The sequence below is a fragment of the Camelina sativa genome, chromosome 11 (assembly GCF_030686135.1).
Source record: "Camelina sativa cultivar CO46 ecotype springtype chromosome 11, ASM3068613v1".
NCBI lineage: Eukaryota > Viridiplantae > Streptophyta > Magnoliopsida > Brassicales > Brassicaceae > Camelina > Camelina sativa.
Genome location: NC_141890.1, coordinates 48,854,192 through 48,874,143, shown reverse-complemented (window position 1 = coordinate 48,874,143; position 19,952 = coordinate 48,854,192). Strand labels below are relative to the sequence as shown.

Here is a 19,952-nt window from a genome sequence, read left to right as displayed (position 1 = left end):
CTATATAGATTTTGAGTGCAAAATTTGTTCTCCTAACACAAATTCTATAATTGTAATTTATATTAACATTTTAATTGTAATTTATATAATTGTAATAATTAATCGTTCCTCAATTACAGTAGTTTAAGTGCGCAACATCACTCCACTCATCTCTCTCTTGTCCGATCTCTCTCTCTCTCTTTATCTTTGTCCACCTCACACACAACCCTATAAACAAGACAAGACCTCGCAAAGCTCAAATCTTTTTTTTCTTTCTTTCTCTTATATAACTATCATCAAGTTCCTCACTTCTCGGATCCGGGTCCTAAATCTGGGTCAACCCTTTTTTTTAACGATCGTCGGGAAAAATGGACCCTCCACTAGTGAACGATTCCTCCTTCTCCGCAGCTAATCCTTCTTCCTACACTCTCTCCGAGATTTGGCCTTTCCCTGTAAACGACGCCGTTCGCTCTGGTCTCCGTTTAGCTGTTAATTCCGGTCGAGTCTTCCCTCGCTCTGAACATTCCGGCAATAAAGACGTCTCGGCGGCGGCGGCGGCGGCGGAGGAATCTACGGTCACCGATCTGACTGCTGGCTGGGGAGGTAGAAAGACTAGAGATTTGAACTCTGAGGACGATTCTTCAAAGATGGTTTCTTCCAGCAGCAGTGGTAATGAATTGGTGAGATTTGGAAAGCTCTGAACTCTACTATGATTATTAGTATTTGATCTGAGTTTGGTTGGGTCTTTGAATCTGTAAGTTAAGTTTGAATCTAGATCCTCAGCTTGGTGAATGATCTTAACAAACTCAATGAGTCAAAGCATAAGTCTTTGATTTAGGGATCAAGGATTAGTTTATAGATTAGTGATGATGACTCTTATCCATTGACTGAGTTGGATTGAGCTTCACGACCTTATTAGATGTTGGAACGGTCAACGCTCTTTGTTTCTTAGTATGTATTTGATTTAGGATCTTAAGCCCTTGATTGATATCCAAAGTACTAATAATGGAATGGTTGTTACATTGTGAATAGAAAGAATCAGGGGATAAGAAGAGAAAACTATGTGGATCTGAAAGCGGAAATGGAGATTGTTCGATGAGACCTGAAGGCGAAACTAGTTCGGGTGGTGGAAGCAAAGCAACAGAACAGAAGAATAAACCTGAGCCACCTAAGGATTATATCCATGTTAGAGCAAGAAGAGGACAAGCTACTGACCGGCATAGTCTGGCAGAGCGAGTAATTATTTCTTCTGCTTAATCACCAAATCCTTTTATCCTCAAAGATGTTACCTTTATCACAATGACAGTTTCGTCTTTGACAGGCTAGAAGAGAAAAGATTAGTGAGAAGATGACGGCTCTTCAAGATATAATTCCGGGATGTAATAAGGTACATGATGTTCGTTTGGTGATTTTGTGAATGATGTTCTGTTTGTTATTCTTCTTCTAGCTTTTGAACACTCATCGAGCTGTTTCGGCTGATTCAGATAATCGGAAAAGCTCTTGTGCTCGATGAGATTATCAATTATATTCAGTCATTGCAGCGGCAAGTTGAGGTAAAAATCGTTAACTCTTGTCTGTTATATGTTGCAATCTTACATGCCTAAACATGGAATTTGGTCTACAGTTTCTGTCAATGAAGCTAGAAGTTGTTAACTCAGGTGCAAGTACTGGTCCGACAATAGGTGTTTTTCCTTCCGGAGATGTAAGTCCCAAATCTAATAAACGCACTCTTTAATCAAACTAGTAAATCTAAAAGAACTTGGTGGTTGTGTGTGTCAGCTTGGGACTTTACCGATAGACGTTCATCGAACTATATACGAGCAACAAGAAGCTAACGAAGCCCGAGGGTCTCAACCGGAATGGCTACATATGCAGGTTGATGGAAACTATAACCGAACGACATAAAGAAAAGAAAAAAAGCTTTCTTTGATTGATGGATGTGTTTTGTAGGCAGTAAAAAATGAATGCAACCCTTTATTTTATTTTTTTACTACGCGTGTATCATTTTGCTGTTTAAAAATCATAAGATAGATCTGAGAGAGACCAGAGAGAGATTAACACTTGATAAGACATTGGTTGTATTGTCCTGTTATAACTTGTAACAATTGATTCAGTGACACAAGAGATCATCTCTCATATCATATGTTACTCTCAGATCTTGTCCTTTGTACAATCTTTTTTAAGTTATGATGAATCAATGATACGTTTTTATTTTTATTTTTTTTATTGCAACAAACTGATAAAAAAAAGTAATCAACTTCTATAAGAAGAAGGATTTGACTTAAAGTCAAAGTAATTAAATCTAACGGCTGAGATTATTTCTTCTTCATCCCCTTTTTTCAGATTAAAAACTCCGAAAATTTTCCGATCTCTTTCTCTCTCATTCAAGTTGAGGGGCGCCAAAAAAAAAAAAAAAAAAAAAAAAACCCTTTTTGACAAAGAGGGAAAAAAAAAAAAAGTTTTGGGCGAAACCGATTTGACAAAATCCCGAATTTGAGTTGGGTAATTTCTTCTTTTTTTTTTTTTTTTTTAAATTTCTCAATCTGGGTCTTTCTCTCTGAGTCGTGATTTGGTGTGGCCGTAAAACAAAAAAAACGCATTAAGGATTTTAAGCTATGGAGCATCAGAACGCGGTCAAAGAAGCCCTAAACGCACTGTATCATCACCCGGATGATACAGTGCGTGTGCAAGCTGATCGCTTTCTCCAGACCTTTCAAGGAACTCTCGATGCTTGGCAGGCGAGTTTCTTTTTTTTTTTTTTGCTTTTCGATTTCAATCAATCACTAGGTATTTTAACCTGGATTTTGTCTGGATTCGATTTGTTCTTCCTTGTTTTGTAGCACTTGTGCTAGTGTTTTTATATTCGATTCCCAGCTAGTTTAGACTATGTAGGTGGCATAAAGTTTCATCCTTTAGTCAATTTGTATTACCGATTCGCTCGTTAAGGTCACAGTAGGAGTCTGGAATTTTTCAGTACATCTAAGTTCAATTTTGCATTCTTCTGTAGCTGGTTTGAAGAAGTATGTGTAGGGCGTATGAATAGATCTACTTTGTTACCCTAAACGATTTGCTAGGTTTTTATGAGCTTTACCAATAGTCTTTTTAGACTCATGATTGTTGTTGTGGAGAAGATGGAGGTTTGGTGGAGCAGTTTTACAATGTTTCTCACTCTGTACTGTTTTCTGTATTCCAGGTTGCGGATAATTTACTTCATGATTCTTCTAGCAATTTGGAAACTTTAATATTCTGTTCTCAGACCCTTCGAAGCAAGGTAAAATGCACTTGAAATTTTCTGTAAATCGTTATTTGTTTTTCACAATCTTGGAGACTGCGCCGCTCTGTTGACATCTAGTCTGTCTTACTCGAAGGTTCAACGAGATTTTGAAGAACTACCATCTGGGGCTTTTCAGAAGCTGAGGGAATCATTAACTGTAAGTCTTTGTTCCGTTAACTAGTTTTGCATAGGGTTTCTGAATATTTATGTATGTATGTTCCTTTCAACAGTAACGTAATAGGAAAACTCAGTTGAACTAGTGATTTGCCTACTGTATTCTGGCTGGGTTTTACTAGGATTTCATTTTTCTGGCCTATTATTAGGGGTAATATGTATCATTCGTATTGGAAAAGTACTTCCGTAGTGTTCCCGGAAAAACTTGACTTTCATTGTTTTCTGAAATCCAGACATTGTTAAAAAAGTTCCACAAAGGCCCCCCAAAAGTTAGGACCCAGGTAAGCTTCATAATTCATTCTCCATTATGCATATGTGGGAATTTCTGATGTGCGTATATAAGTCATGTACTTTGTGTCGAGTTATCTTATTTAAGCTTTTTGTATTGTAGATTAGTATTGCTGTTGCTGCCTTGGCGGTGCATGTTCCTGCGGCAGATTGGGGAGATGGTGGTATAGTTAGCTGGCTTAGGGATGAGATGAATATGCATCCTGAATATGTGCCTGGTTTCTTGGAACTCTTGACAGTTTTGCCCGAGGTAGGGTATTTTTCAACCCTTTTTTTTCGTGTTCCTCTCACTCAGAAATTATTGTGAATCCATGTCTCCGGCTATATGGGTGTGAAAGGCCTTGTATTTGTCTGACTTGGATCTGCTTCCGTCTTAGTTATTCTAGTTTTGCTGACCTCAAATTGGGTATATATATGTACCTTTTTACTGTCAGTGTATCTATGTTTGAGTAGCATTCTATGTTACTCTGTAAGTGTTATTTCAATCCCTTGAGTATTGGCTGGACAGAACTTGCTATTTTGCATGGTCCCCTTTGCAAAAGTGATGGTAGTTTATTTGTTATCGAATGAAGAGTCTATACTTTTTTCCCAAAACTCTGCCGTATCTTTTCTCCTTTCCCTGTTATTATCCTGATTCCCGTTAGGGATGTTTGACTTTAATCTAGATGGTTATATGATGTCTTGATTTTTTCTTGTCCTTCTTGCTATGGCCAGGAAACGTTTAACTACAAAATTGCTGCTCGTCCGGATCGGCGACGTCAGTTCGAAAAAGAGCTTACTTCTCAAATGGAAGCTGCACTTAGTATCTTAACGGCATGTTTAAGTATAATCGAACTTAAGGAACAGGTCAGAGCTTATCTTCAATATAGGGCTATGACATAGTTCAATAAATTGTTTGTTATTCACTTTCCATGATCCCTCTGTATATCACTTTGAAATAACCTTTTTATGTTTCTAATGCATTTATGTGTTTTCTTACTTTACACTGATTTTTGCTTGCTTTACCAGTCAAGAGTCTATGTTTGCCTTGTAAAAGTATTTTTGCAAGTTTCATGTAAAAGCTTGATTGCATCTTAGGTTTTTACTCACCTGCCAAAATTTTATATTTCTTCTTGCATTATTGTTAGCTTCTGAATAATGTCCAGTGTTCATGTGTGCTGGATCAGCTAGTGTATTTGGTGTTGCAAGAAGTTACCTATTGTCAATTGTGCTCTGTAACTTTGATTTTTCAGGTTCTCGAGGCATTTGCTTCTTGGCTTCGTCTTAGGCATGGGTATGCTCTTTTCTTTTGCTTTTCTATCTCCAGTTTTTATTTAGAACAAAAGCTCTTCTAGGTTAGAAATACTCATGGCGAGTTCATCAGATTGTAAATTGTTTTAATATGAGTCACAGATCATTTCCTATATTGAATTTTATCAGACACATAGCTAAGGTTATCAGTATTATTGCTATTGGTTTCTACTAGGTTTTTTATTTTTATTTTTGGGCAAAATTTGGTTTCTACTAGCTAGCCTTCACTATTTGAACCAATTCAACTTAGCAAAGATGATACTGACTGAACTGGATGCTTATTAACTTTGTGGTGGTCTTTTTCAGGATTCCTGGAGCAGTGCTTGCCTGTCATCCGTTGGTGCATTCAGCTCTCTCAAGTTTGAACTGTGATCCACTCTCAGAGGCATCTGTGAATGGTATACTCGTTGGAAAGACTAATATATACATAGGGCTTAAGCTTTTCTTATTGAATTTTGGAAATTAGTGTTTGATGCGTGTTCATTATAGAGTTCAATATTAGAGTTTAATAGATAAACTTCATTTTCAACTTCGCAGTTATCTCTGAATTGATACATCACACAGCATCACCAAGTTCTGGTGGTATTTCTGCACAAACACCCTTGATTCAAGTTATTGTGCCTCAGATTTTAAGTCTAAAGACCCATCTAAGGGATTCTTCAAAGGTACTGTTTACCTTTTTCTATTGATACAAGTTGATAGCTGAATCTGCTTAATGTTAAGTTTCATTATTTTACCAATTTTCTGTTTCACTGGTCTGCGGCTTGAACGGCTATGATTCTGATTCTGTTGCGTCTGGACTCTATTAAGAGAAAAGGTTATCAGATGCATCAAATAGTAGGAAGCTAATCACCTTTACTTTTTTGACTTTGAAACTGTAGCGCTGAAAGGGTGGTTTTCTGTTTATATGACTTGGATATGTGGCTAACAATGTCCCTCATAATCTAGTTGTAATTTTGGCATGTGCTTACAATTTTTTCTTTTGACTCTTCAAATTTATTTCACTTACAGGATGAAGAAGATGTCAAAGCCATTGGTCGATTATTCGCTGACGTAGGCGATTCATATGTTGAACTGATAGCTACTGGTATACAGCCTCATTTCTGCTACTCTGCCTTGTTTTTTCAAGTGTTGTGTTTCACGTCCCTTGATTGCGTTGGGTGCGCAAAAATGCTTTAGTTGGTAATCTAATATATTCGAAGGTACTATTTCTGGCTTCTAGGTTCAGATGAATCAATGGTTATTGTGCATGCCCTGCTGGAAGTTACTTCACACCCAGAATTTGATATAGCCTCGATGACCTTCAACTTTTGGCACAGTCTTCAACTTATGTTGACAAAGAGGTAACTTCCAGCCTTTTCTATGTTTGTTGGGTGTTCCTATGGTCATATTCTAAGAGTGTGATTTTTAATCTATCAGGGATTCTTATAGTTCCTTGGGTAGTGAAGCATCCATTGAAGCTGAGAGAAACCGAAGACTGCATATCTTTCAGCCAGCCTATCAAAGCCTTGTATCTTTGGTGAGTGAGTCATCAAATACCACTCAAGCTCGTTTTGTTAGCCACTCTTATAGTTTTACTGAAAAAGATAATTTGAGCTTGTTGTTCAACATTACCAGGCTGTTTCTATTTGTTTGCTAATCCAGAGACAATTGATATTTCATGCATGGGTGACTTATGCTTAATTTTTTATTGCTCTTTCGAAAAATGCTGGATGGCTTAAGTTATATTTGATTGATCATCATGCTCTGCAGTTTATGTCACCTATACACTGGTTCCCCTTCACAGGTTGGCTTCAGAGTTCAGTATCCTGAAGATTATCAAGGCCTGTCATATGAGGACCTTAAGGAATTCAAGCAGACTAGATATGGTAATAAGAGCTGTGTATGGCTTGTTCTCAACATTACAGTAGATCAAAACCTCTCGAGATAGGGTGCTGAGGAAGAAGAGTAGCCCTCAGAGCTTTCTAAATAGATCAGCCTGACCTTGGATTTTCTTAATTTGCTTAGCACTGTTGTTCTCCCTTTGTTGCCATCCTTTAGACTTGTTTCTTGAAGCAGATAAAGTATTGTTCTTCTGAGGTTGTTTGGTTGTTTTAGTCACTTAGCTTTGGTAGGGTGCTGTATCTCGTAATGTCTCTTTTGATGGACTTATTCCTCTTACATATGTTGATATGTTACTACTAATTGTGCTCCCAATCATCTCCGATGCGACCAATTGCCTCATGCTCTGTCAATCCAATTTGACTAATAAATTTTGTGACATTTTTCAGCTGTTGCAGACGTATTAATAGACGCAGCGTTAATCCTGGGAGGGGATACTACTCTTAAGATTCTCCATATGAAGCTTCTCGAGGTTTGTGCTTTGGATGTCCACGCATGCTATCTGTTCTATCATTAAATAAAATTAAGCAATGGGAGATATTGAATCAGCAGTTTTATATACTGAAAAGGTCACGATCAATGTATAACACAATTAGGATTATCAGAACCAAACAGTTACTGTTATTTTCATCATTTGGATTTCACAATCTTGATATTTGTGACATATGTACTTAGGCCAATGCTCAGACAGGAAATAATTTTCAAGAATGGCGTCCAGCAGAAGCTATTTTGTTCTGTATATGGGCAATATCAAATTATGTTTCGGTTGTTGAAGCTGAAGTGATGCCCCAGGTTTGTATTTATTATACATAGTTACTCCAAGCTACTGCTGCCAAATAAATATATTTTGTTTTCTCACTGCCCACGAAATATGGGTTTGCCTTTGTCATTTTCATTCTCTTACATTCTGATTTTAGGTGATGGCGTTGCTTCAAAATCTTCCTCAGCAGGCGCAACTACTTCAGACAGGTGAATAGGTTTTCTTCCTAAGTTTTATTTGTTGAAGGTGTAATAGCTGCTTGGTGGAAACTACTAGCGTATGCTGAAGACACCTTCCGAGTTCTGCTTAATTCTTTCCTAATTTAATAGCAAACACGTCTGAAGTCTTTTCTTTAATGCAAGAAATATGGTTCCCTCTTTGATTTCAGCATGCTTACTTGTTGGGGCATATTCAAAATGGCTTAATGCTGCACCAGCTAGTGTTTCAATATTACCATCAATCATTAGAATTCTTATGAGTGGAATGGGCACATCTGAAGATTGCGCAGCAGCTGCAGCTTTGGCTTTTAGACATATCTGTGACGGTATTGTATCTGCTCTTACAAACTTGACCTCTTCGTTTTCTTTTCTGAGAATTACCTCTTCGTTTTCTTTTCTGAGCATAACATTGACATTATGACAAGTATACGTATACTACGAATCTGGCTATGTTTTTATGTTTTTTTGTTTTTTTGTTTCCCGAATGAGATCATGACAAAGATTTGATTTAAAACAACAATCTGATGGTTACATAAGATTAAGCAGCTCCTTTTATTAAAAACGTTCTTTCAGGGTTGCTGTAGAATGTTTCTCTTCTTGATTTCTCCTGGCAGAATAATGCTAAGTAGTTTCATGGACTCTTTCAGTTTTCAGGAAATTAGTTTGTAGTTATAACTCTTTCACTTGCAAACTAAATTAAATTCTGGTTGTTAGTTTTATTCTTAGGAAGTATGAAGTTCTCACATTTGTAAATTTCCATTGAGTTGTGCATACTGACATGCTTCAAAGATGGCAGCTAGTCGAAAGGTCTGACTGGAACCTACGCTAACGGATCTGACTTCGACTCTACTGAATTGCTAGCATATAGGGTGCATTGCAATGCTGGCAAGTATTTGGAATTTTGTTGAATGCTCTCCTTGGAAATTTCCATACTGATTTTAAATAAAAGCTTGTAGCTATCTAACATCTAATGCTCTCTAAATGTGATTGCTTGTTGTTGATCAATTTAATTTTTCCTCTTCTCCCCATTATGAGAGATACATGACGGTGTTTTTGTGTTGATACTGATACGCGTATATTGTATTTGGTGTTTTCTTTATAGGACTCAAAATATTACTATTTTGGTTTGTAAACTTCTGATGCCTATTTAAATAATGTTTCATTGTAGATTGCCGAAAAAATCTTTGTGGGTATTTTGAAGATTTGTTTGCTATCTATTGTATGGCTATCAATGGCGGTGGTGGTTATAAAGTCTCTGCTGAGGATTCACTAAATCTCGTTGAAGCTTTAGGGTACGGACTCAACTGAATGATGGATAGATCTCATTTGCGTTTTATTGACATCTCTAAAATTTGATTATGCAGTATGGTTGTTACCGAACTTCCTTTAGATCAGGCCAAGGGTGCTCTTGAAAAATTATGCTTTTCAGCCGCCTCTCCTCTAGAGGTTTGCCATCTTGACTATTTGCATGGTTGCTTGACATATTTGTCAGTAATTAAAATGATGGGAACTGTAAATCTGTGAATCAGGAAACGGCGAAAGAAGATTTGGATAAGAAGCATGCACGTGAATTAACTGTTCATATTGACCGCTTTGCCTTCCTCTTCAGGTTAGTGTAATATCTCAACAATACGATGTATCTACGCGTGTTTGGTTTAGTCTGGCTAACAGATTCTACCACATTAGGTATGTGAACCACCCTGAAGCGGTGGCTGCTGAGATTAATAAGCATTGGGCTATTTTCAGAGTTATATTTGATGCGTAAGTGAATCTAGACACATGATAATTAGCATGTTCTCTTCATATTGCTTTTTATGTAGCCTCTTACTTTGAAATGGTTTTTACTGCAGTCGTCCTTGGGACATGAGGACTATGGAATCTCTATGCAGAGCATGCAAATATGCTGTGAGTTTCATTTCCTTTTTCTTTCCCTACTTGCTCCATGGACATTCCTGAACACCATTGTTTTTAAAGTCTTCTTTTACCTGTCTTTTTCTTGTTCCTAAACATAAGAGAAAATCCAAAAACTATTTTTGGATGACAATTTTGATAAAGGATGCTTCACTAAAAGAAGACAATGGTTGGAATATGTTTGTAGGTACGTACTTCTGGAAGATACATTATTAATACAATTGGAGAAATGCTGGCAAAAATTCAATTCCATTATCAGCAGCATCATCAGCCATGTTTTCTATACTTATCCAGTGAAGTTATAAAGGTAATAATATGTGTCCTTTTCATTCAGTGGAATGCTTACTGAAAAGCTATAGAGAAACTAATCTTTGTGGAATCTGCAGATATTTGGGTCTGACCCATCTTGTGCTGACTACTTGAAGAACCTGATTGAAACCCTCTTTGCACATACAACATGTCTGATGACAAGTATCAAGGTTGATGATTTCACTTAGGAGTATGCTATCGTCAAGTTCTTAGTTTTAATATCCTATGTGGTGTCTGATTCTCTGTTTATCCTTACAGGAAGTCACTGCGAGACCAGATATAGCTGATGACTGCTTTTTGTTAGCTTCTAGATGTCTTCGCTACTGTCCACATTTATTCATTCCGTCTCCTATATTTCCACCTCTTGTAGATTGCGCAATGATTGGAATCACAGTGCAGCACAGGTTTACCCTCTCTCTCTCTCTAAAGTCACGAGCTGCTTTCCTCAAAAGTTTGAAATGATGTTAATTATATCTTTTGAACTCCTTTCCAGAGAAGCCTGCCACTCGATATTGACCTTTTTATCCGACATTTTTGACCTCGAGAAATCTGTGAATGAAGAACAGTTCGTACGAATCAGGGACAATATCATTATTCCTCGGGGAGCTACAATCACCAGAATATTAATAGCCTCGTTAGCTGGAGCACTTCCCAGTTCTCGGCTAGATACGGTAAATTTAGGAAACCTATCTTTTTGCTGCATTTTGAGTGATGTTTTTGGCCATTGAGAACTGTTTTTGTTTTGTTTTTGGGTATTGGTTAGGTAACATATTCGCTGCTAGCTCTGACAAGAACATACAGGCTACAAGCAGTGGGTTGGGCTAAGGAAAGTGTTAGCCTGATACCGCGAACAGCCTTGACAGAGACTGAATCTACAAAGTTCTTACAAGCGTTGTCCGATGTTGCTTATGGAACAGATGTGAATTCTCTGATAGGACACGTTGAGGAACTCTCAGATGTTTGTCGCCGTAACCGTACTGTTCAAGATCTTGTTCAGGCAGCTTTGAAGCCTCTTGAGTTGAATCTGGTTGCTGCTCCTGTATCATAGAGATGATGGAAAAACAAAGAAAGAAAGAAAGAAAGAAAGAAAAAGAAAGAAGAGTGAGAAGAGCCATCAAAGAAGGTCAATTTTTGCATAGACCTCTCTTTGATGGTTTCAGAAGATGAGAGATTTGATGTTTTTGTGCATTTTTTTAACTGTTTTAGCTGTTCATAAAGATTTTTTTTCCCCCTTTATTCTCTTCTGGTGTGAGCCGTTTGTTCCATTGTTTGGCCGGTTTATTTCCAGTGCGAAGAACCAAAATCTTCTATTTAAAATTTAAACCGGGTGATGAGATACACAAGGGATCCTTGACCCTTCAAGGATCGGTATGATTTTGAGTGGGATCATATACAAAAAGCATCGATTATTTTCTGTTTCATCTTGCAGAGTATCAAGTTTTATGATCAAATCAAATATTAAGTGTTCCAACTTTGTTACAAAATCAACTCTTGTTCGGAGAATTTATCAAGTAGCTTAATCACAACCGGTAAATGTGTTTTTTCTTTCTTTCTGTTTTAGCATTTTTCACATGATTCGTTTTTTTATTTACTTTATGTATACTTTAACTTTGCAACATAGTAGCAAGTATGCATTTTTGTGTCTGCACTTTTCACTCAATCACTATGTCTTGTCTCTTGCTCAATTAACACATATTGGTGATAATCACTTTCAAATTAAATTTTACTTTATAACACCACTAATTCAACATTATGTTTGGCTCTGTTTTGTTGAATTCAGTCTCGGATACCTCTATCTAATTTAGATTTCATGTGTTCTCCGATTCCTGACAGAAAATTAATTATTATTAGTATTGCTTTTTTCAGGTTTTTAGTTGCCCATACTCAATTATATAATTTTATAATAAATTAATTAATCAGTGCTATGTAAAGTTCTCTTTTTAAAAAACTTTTGAGACCTACTAAACTGTTTAATTGCCCATGAAGTCACATGTGACACTCAAACACAGTTTTAAGCACTAATTAATTCAACGACTAGATATATGAAAACCAAGAAAAAAAACAGTTGCCAACTACTTCCATTATTCAGTCCGTGAATTTATTAGAAGCCAGCTACTTTAATCAACTTTTTTAATGATTATGTAATGCTAGTATTGTTTATATTTTTGAACCCAGACAAGAACTGAAAAATACTTACAGATTCATCGTTTGTGATACAGTATATTACATGAAAATTGAAACTCATTTACCTCATAACGCAAACTCACCATGAGAGAAACAAAAAAACAAAAGCAACACAAGAAATTTCAGCAAAGAACTCATTGGAGACATTGAAGATATCTTTGATCTCGATCTAATTAGTAGAATTTACTTTCAAGGAATCAAGAATACTAAAACGGTTGAGAGCTTAGGGTAGTAATATAGTATATACCTTAGCAAATCAGTACGAATCACCACATTCACACATAGTGGTTTTGTGATGTCTCAAAAGCTTTGAAGGTTTTGTCTCTCTTCAACCCTCAATTGTGAGACATACCTGCAAAAACAAAAATCATAGAACTACATACTGTTAATTATGTTATTGATCAAACACAAGAAAGAACACTGAATCGAATCGACATAACTCAATTTATTTACCTGCAGATCCATTATCTGGTCGAATTTCAGCTAATGGGTTCACTATAAATCCAGGAGAGCCATTTAATCGATGTCTCGAGTTTTGTATCCGAGTGGTTTCTGCACTTCTGTTCCTACAAGTGGACAGCCTCGATGCTGAATACTTGGAATCGTCTTTCTTCCAGAACTTGGATCTGATGAAACTTCCAGGAGGGAGGAGACAACAGTTGTTTTTGCTTGAACCGTTACTCATTCTCCCATTTGAAACCGCTAAGTCATAAGATATCTCATCCAGCGCAAGTTCTAATCCCTGAACTCGTGTTTCCAGACCATGCATTCCTTGTTGTGAGCTCCCGACAAATCTCTAGTGACCAGAAAGAAAATAAAAACACAGAATGAGTTTCACGAACAGAGGAAATGAAAGCAATATGGATATTTTTGTAACGTAGGAAAGATCATCATCATGTTTTGGAACAAACCTGAAGAAGATCCATTAGATTGGCTTGCTGTTGTTCAATCTGAACAAGCTGGTTACGTATCAGAGATATATCTTCAAGCCCTTTGCAGTTACTACTATTTGGGTTTTCAGACAAGACATGATGTCCTGTTGCCGTCGTAGCACCGGATGGTGGGACATTGCCAATCAAAGAACTGGATACACCTCCTAGCTTCTGCATCCTATCGTGACTAGAATGACTCGTTTCATTTACGTTCTCGTTATGATCACAATGTCGTTCGTCTTCAAGAGACACATTAGTGGGAATACTAGCTCCTCCAGCTTTCCAGTCCAATCGTCTCCTTACATTTGATTTTGTATGTGATGCTGTTAGACTGGTTTTCTTCTGATCAATGCTTTTTCTGTTAGCCTGTTTCTTAGCCGTGGTGGCTAGTGAACTCCCGGGAGGAGTCGATCTGTTAACCAGATGAGTTCTTGATTTAGCAGGTGTTGAAGCAACTCTAGACCCTGAAGGGTATCTTCCATCACTTGCATCACCTAGAATCAAGAAAACAGGACAAGTAAGCAAACTGGTCAAATAGACACAAAAGGATCTAAAGTATTGTACCAAACAAGAAAATGTTTCCTGATTTGGCTAAAGATCTAATGGTGAAGGGAAGATACCTTTAGAAGAAGCATTAGATCTGGGTGGAGAAACCTCTTCTGACAAATCTGGAACCTGTTTCCATGCCTCTATCATCTGATTCATCACCTCTCTCACAGCTTTCACCTAAAACAATATATCAAAAACTGAAATCTATGACCAACGTTTTTATGCCAAACCTTTACATTCAGATAGATGAAGGAAACCAAACCTTATCATATTTCCTGGTTTCAAAGATCTTCAAGCATTTAGACTTGAACTCACCTAACTCATTTCTCTCCATCGTAGCTAACTTCCCCAAAGCTTCAGCAGCTGCTTTCCTCGCAGCCCAATCTTCACTAACCAAGAAACTCAACAAGCAATCAACTAAACCTTTCAACCCACCGGAGCTCACAGTGGCTCCAGCCAAACCACCAGCACCAATCACACTTCCGATCACAACAACCCCCGCGGATTTCGCCTTAAACGCGTTACACTTGACAAGCTTCTCCAGCCTCGGCAAAAGCGTCTGCCCTAACCTAACCGGATCCGGATCAGACGCCGAATCAATCGCCGCGGCGAGACAAAGCGCGGCTCCGATCTGCGCATTAACCTCCTGCTCAGTGAAAAGCGTGTCCGCCAACGGCTTCATAAACGCCGAATAAAACGGAGGCTTCGTCGTGCGGGAAGAGATCGCCGACACAGCGGCGACGCAGGTCGAACGAATCGAAGAGTCGGGATCACGGAGACGTCTCGTGATGCGAGTGAGTATCTTAGAGAGGAAAGGAGACAGAGAATTCATAGGAAGAGAAACCGATAAAACGGCGAGCAAGTGGATACAATGCTTACGAACCGCCGGTTTATCTCCGGTGTCGGCGGAGAGTATAACGGAGATAAACGACTGGAGATTCCCGGAGGAGGAGGAGGAAGGATCAATCTGTCTAGCCATTAAATCGAGCTCTCGAGCCGCCATTGTGAAAGTATCTCGATCTCCGAGCTTTGTTAACAACACGGACATGTTCTGCTTTGAGTTCTTCGTCGTCGCCATTTTTCTAATCGATTTTATTTTGTTTTCCGGTGACGGTGTTTGGATCAGTGATGCGGCGGAGACGGTGGTGGATCTGGGGGAATAAGAATTGGCAGTGGCATTAGTGTAAAATTACAACTTAGACGGTGGTCGGTCGGTTGTGACTCACTTTAATCTCGTCTGTGTGTAGCTCTGTGATTTTTATAACCGTCTTTATAAAAACACTAGTAGTAGAGATGAAGATGAGAATGATGACCTGAAACGATGCCGTTTCTTTAGGTGTCTGCACAAATAATCACGCTACGGGAACATGTCATGATGTTGGGTATAAGAAATAGAAGTATCACGCTTCGTTTTCCTAAAATTATTATTTTTGGAAATTTCATTTTTTTTTTATTGGGAATTGTAGAAACAAAATTACATTATATTTTCAAAACAATCAAAGATTTTCAAAGCATCATTATACGCTGATAAAAATGTTTGTTAATAATGTTAAGGAGTACTACAATTTTACAAACATTGTAGTGCGTTTAAACCCATGAGTCACACCGATAATGGTAGATCAACTAATCTTGAAATGATGGATTTATACGATGTTTAAGTGTAGAATATGGTATTTTATATTAACTTGGTTATTAATGATGATCTCTTTAAATTTAAGGTTTGGTGTTTAGGATGATAGAGTGCTAAGATAATCTAATTGTTCTGCACTCCTACTTGATGTAATATGATTTGTACAACTTTACGTTGGTCATTAAAGTAATAATCTTATGGGTTTAGTCATTAGAGTTTCTTTTACGAAATTGCTATACCTATCAAGATCATATAAATTGATAGAATTTCGACAACACATCCAACTATGAGTACGAATGTAGATAATATATAACATATGAATTGTAGCTTTCAAACATCAATATGTGCAAATCAAGCAAAAAGTAACTTCATTTGTTGGACTACTTTGTTATACGTTCCCCAAGGTGGTTCAACTAATATTCTAAACATTTTATATTGCATCTTTGGTGAACCAAAGCATGGTTTATGAAAAACGTGTGGTCAGTGGTGGATATGTTCTTGTTGAGTCACAATTACAGTAGGTTTGTCAAATTAGACTTCGGTTTGAGATCCTGTCGACACCGGTTTAAACCGTTTTGGGCCAGAGAAAGGCCCAATATAGAGGTAGGCTGCACCGAACACTCACTCTGCAACTCGTTTCGAGATAATTTCATGTAAACTATTGACTCATTCCGTGTGATTTATTCACAATGAGGTACTAACCTAATCCATGAACATGATATTTATCGTTGGGTTAGACAAAGTAAAATCTATAAAACAAAAGTACAGATAAGCTAAGGAATATTTTAAAAGAAGGAAAAGCAGAGATTCCACAAAACGGCAGAAAACAAAACAGAGTTTGGTTTCACTAGACACTGTCTTTTTCTTTTTGTCTACTTTATTAGATGCCATATTCATTGAGTAAACAAACATTATTGTGTGCTATTATTAGAAAGATATCGAATGTGTAAAGGCATAGAAAGACAAGTAAGACTCATGAGCTTTTTCTTGCAGCCAAAGCTTCTTTTCTCATGGCAGCTTTGACAAAGATCTCATAGCAACATCCTGAAAGGAAAAAAAAAATCTAGCAACACACGAGATAAACACAATCCGGGATGTCCGAGTATATCGTGATTCCATAATTCATATTACCATCAGAAAAAAAGTTTCAAGTTGTTATTTTGATAAGCTCAGCTAGTAGATTAAGTATTGCGGGAGATAAATATAATACTAGTATTTTAAAACTAGGGTTCTATTTGCAAAATTTCAAACTTTAGAACCTTAAATTACAAAATATCTAAAATATATAGCCTTAAACTTTAATTAAAAAATTCAGGAGATATGGTGCAAAAGCATCCTATTTTTTGGGGTCTAATATCTACATGTACTCATCTTAATGGGCCTAATCCTAATTCTTTACCAATAATACTACATATAAAATATTAGTTTATAATGTTGAATTGGAAGAAAAGAAGAAAACCAAAACGGAGAATTTTGTAAACGGAAAAAGAGTATTAATCAATCAATTTGTAGTCATCATCAAGGCATACAATAATATATATATATATATATATAATTACAAAACTATATCATAGAATATATCCAAAGTGATTAACTTTCTAAATAAGTTTTTAAATAAATATGAATAAAAAATAGAACACAAAATGTACTTAAAAAATATATATATAGACTAAATTAAGACTCGTGCTAGAGCACGGGTTGAAATTCATTTTATTTATTGTAATTTTTATATAAAATATAATTTATATGATTGTTTTTAAAAGTTTTTTTGGATAAAACATTATGCAATAAAATCATATGCTAAATATGATGGCTTAAAAAAGACATTTATTTTGTAAGTTTTATATTGTTAATGATTTTAGATAAGTACTCGTGCTATAATACTGGTCAAATTTTATTTTATACAAAATTTTGTATATTTCATATATTAAAAGAAAATTTTAATATGTTGTATTAGGTTATATATGTGAAGTTATTTCAACAATGTATATTCTACATCATGACTTGAATGTTATTATAAGACATAATTTTGTAAATTTGGTTTTTAGAAAGCGAGTTATTATATTATGAGTAATTTAATATATTGTTATACTTTTTGTTTTAATATACTTGGTTTCTTGAAATTCTTTCATATTACATTGACATATTATTGACATTGCTATAACAAATCAATTCAGAGTGTTTATAGTTTCTAACTTTTATATCAAGTTTCAATATATTAAAAAAAATTTCAAAATAAATTATTTAAAGTTGATTCTATTATATAAAATTATAAAATTCAACAAAAAAAAATTATACAAAAATTATAATATAAATAAAAAGAATTTTATCATTATCTTGATTAAGATATTAGGAATCAAGATTAATTGTTATTATTTGCTTAGATTTTATTCATTTTTTATGCTTACCAGTATTTTTTTCTGTTTGACAATTAATTTGGAATATTCTGTTTATTGTTTTTGGAAACAATGTGATGTATCAATTAAATATTTGGAGGATATATTTTGGTGTCAGTAAAAAGAGAATTAAGAATATTCTTAAATTAATTGTCTAAAATCTATTGAATTTAATCTTCCGAAAATGAACAGTTAGATAGGTTACACCTAACATATATCTTGTAACAAATTAATATCAATTTTTTTTATAACCCATTTGTAACCTATTATTAAAATTATATAGTCTACAAATTTGAAGTTGTGTACTTCAGTTTTATTAAATAGGGGATTTGCTTTTTATGTATTTCTTTGTGTGTGGGATCAAAATGGTTTACTATAGCCACCTACATATTTATTTTCACTACAACCTTCAAAATATTTATGTTCAAAATTCAAAATATGGCATAATATCTAAACTGAATCACCTTAATGACCTAATCCTAATATTTTTACCTATAATGTTATCTCGAAACATTTCGTAAAATATATATATATATATATATATATTGAAAATTTTACATAAACTGTCGTCGTTCTAACATTTTTAATTGTGTATCTTTGACTTGAGTCTTAAACAACCTTGGGAGCACATTGCAATTGTGTATCGCTATGTCAGTGGATATTTCATTTTTAGTTGTTGTATGCATTATATCTACAGCTCGGTATGAACGGTTTTGCTTCTCGTTTTATCTTTCTAATGATCTCTCTGTCAACTATCGAACAGTTTTATAGACCTTACAAATCATTCAGCGGCAATATATTGTGTTGATCTCTGTAATAGGCTATGAGAATTTCTTCTCGTATGGCCTCCTCCTGGACCATCACTTGCGGTTGTTGACCTAGTTCTTAAAATTGCTGACTTTCTGAGAGATATCTCTAGCTGGAACATAAGGTGAGTTCACTAACTAGATTTAAACTTTTTTTTTGTTTCGTCTGAAAATTTCATTATGAAATACGATTGTGGACTACAAGGGTGGAATATGTTTTTGAAACACTAAGCTGGAGGAAAAACAAAGTTATCCCCAGAAACTGAAGCCCCAAAGAGGGAAATTACACCCAAACGAGGGAAACTTATACAGAAAAACAAACTACAGAACCTGAAGGAACCACCAATGGAATAATCTCAATTAAGCCCAAACTAGAGAACCATGGAGAAGGCGAGTTGAAGTAGAACGAATCGGGAAACCTGACAGAGAAGTTGACGAAAGAAGATGAACGCACTAGCTCAAGGAAGACGACCAAACCAACCTTCTAGCAAAACTGGAGGAAACCCAAACAAGTGGGTAAGCTGAACCATCCACGATTTGCAATAAGAGGAACCCGATTGAAAACTCATCCATGGAAGGGCAATCAGAGACAAACCACTAGCAAAATCCAAGAAAGATGACCGTAGCAAAACAAGTCAACCAGGCTAACAACCAAATCAAAGAAGAGAGGCCACAAAAGAGCTGATACTGGATTGCACGAAAAGGCCAACCCGTAGATTAAGGATCTCTAAATCCAAAGATCTAGCCTAAACCAACGATTAGACCATCCTAAACAAAGAAGGCTAAAACTATCGAACAACATAAAACCAAAGCCAAATCACTCCACACAACCAAAAGAGGAGGAACCCAAAAACAATGAGGCCGATGTCGCAAAATCAAAGGGAACTTCAAGCGAATTTAGGGATACCAGAAGCTGACTAAATACAAGCCTCGGCCGAGACAGCACCACCGAAAAGCCAACAAAATCTAAGAAAAAGCTCTTCAGATCCACCTCGAAAGCAACCGGAACATGCGACAAGTCATCACCGATTCACAATCAAACGAGAACAGAGCCGATGAACTAGAGTGTCGAGACATTAAAACCAGATCGGGAACCTTAAACCTCCACGACCAGATTGGAAAGACGAAAAGGAGCCACCGGGGAATAGATTTATAGATCCACTTCCGAACATCAACAATCGGCCACCAATCCTCCGAGATATTCACCACGCCGAAAGGAACTTACCATCACCGAGAATAAAGGACAAAGGTTGGAAACGACAAAGCTGAAAATTGACAAAGCTAGAAAAACAAACTAAAACGAGAAGAAACTGGAACCGATGATAGTGCTGTGGAAGCCCCATCGCCTGCCATCTGAGAAAAGCTCTTGGT

General features: G+C 36.3%; 3 protein-coding genes across 9 annotated transcripts; 2 read left to right on the top strand and 1 right to left on the bottom strand.

The window, feature by feature from the left end:
• Positions 1-111: 111 nt before the first annotated feature.
• Positions 112-2,133, top strand: LOC104726859 (transcription factor bHLH79). Its single transcript, XM_010445808.3, has 6 exons — positions 112-659; positions 1,012-1,215; positions 1,301-1,366; positions 1,464-1,532; positions 1,604-1,681; positions 1,759-2,133. The coding sequence occupies exons 1-6, from the start codon at positions 348-350 to the stop codon at positions 1,882-1,884; spliced, it is 855 nt and encodes a 284-aa protein (XP_010444110.1). The 5' UTR covers positions 112-347; the 3' UTR covers positions 1,885-2,133.
• A 71-nt stretch (positions 2,134-2,204) lies between these two features.
• LOC104726858 (transportin MOS14-like) lies at positions 2,205-11,505 on the top strand. 4 transcript variants are annotated; one of them, XR_015571664.1, is made up of 29 exons: positions 2,362-2,476; positions 2,584-2,717; positions 3,173-3,250; positions 3,348-3,410; positions 3,661-3,708; positions 3,819-3,965; positions 4,430-4,561; positions 4,948-4,988; positions 5,312-5,403; positions 5,543-5,670; positions 6,017-6,092; positions 6,228-6,348; positions 6,425-6,524; positions 6,792-6,873; positions 7,276-7,358; positions 7,562-7,678; positions 7,804-7,855; positions 8,035-8,190; positions 8,661-8,749; positions 9,033-9,156; positions 9,229-9,310; positions 9,394-9,473; positions 9,551-9,625; positions 9,715-9,769; positions 9,963-10,082; positions 10,162-10,254; positions 10,343-10,488; positions 10,578-10,755; positions 10,848-11,505. XR_015571664.1 is itself a non-coding variant. In XM_087473583.1 (28 exons), exons 2-28 carry the CDS (start codon positions 2,595-2,597, stop codon positions 11,130-11,132), a joined length of 2,877 nt encoding a protein of 958 aa, XP_087329709.1. In that variant the 5' UTR covers positions 2,346-2,476; positions 2,584-2,594; the 3' UTR covers positions 11,133-11,505. The 4 variants fall into 4 exon arrangements, 3 of the variants coding, with proteins under 3 accessions (XP_087329707.1, XP_087329709.1, XP_087329708.1); XM_087473583.1 differs by lacking the exon at positions 8,661-8,749 and having other exon boundaries at positions 2,346-2,476; XM_087473582.1 differs by lacking the exon at positions 8,661-8,749 and having other exon boundaries at positions 2,346-2,481.
• Positions 11,506-11,704: 199 nt separating this feature from the next.
• LOC104726857 (TORTIFOLIA1-like protein 3) lies at positions 11,705-15,312 on the bottom strand. 4 transcript variants are annotated; one of them, XR_758098.3, is made up of 6 exons: positions 14,012-15,307; positions 13,821-13,926; positions 13,180-13,694; positions 12,722-13,064; positions 12,516-12,620; positions 11,705-11,910 (listed from the first exon to the last, which is right to left on the bottom strand). XR_758098.3 is itself a non-coding variant. In XM_010445806.3 (5 exons), exons 1-5 carry the CDS (start codon positions 14,825-14,827, stop codon positions 12,604-12,606), a joined length of 1,797 nt encoding a protein of 598 aa, XP_010444108.1. In that variant the 5' UTR covers positions 14,828-15,312; the 3' UTR covers positions 12,389-12,603. The 4 variants fall into 4 exon arrangements, 2 of the variants coding, with proteins under 2 accessions (XP_010444108.1, XP_087329712.1); XR_015571665.1 differs by having other exon boundaries at positions 14,065-15,110; XM_010445806.3 differs by lacking the exon at positions 11,705-11,910 and having other exon boundaries at positions 12,389-12,620; positions 14,012-15,312.
• Positions 15,313-19,952: the final 4,640 nt, after the last annotated feature.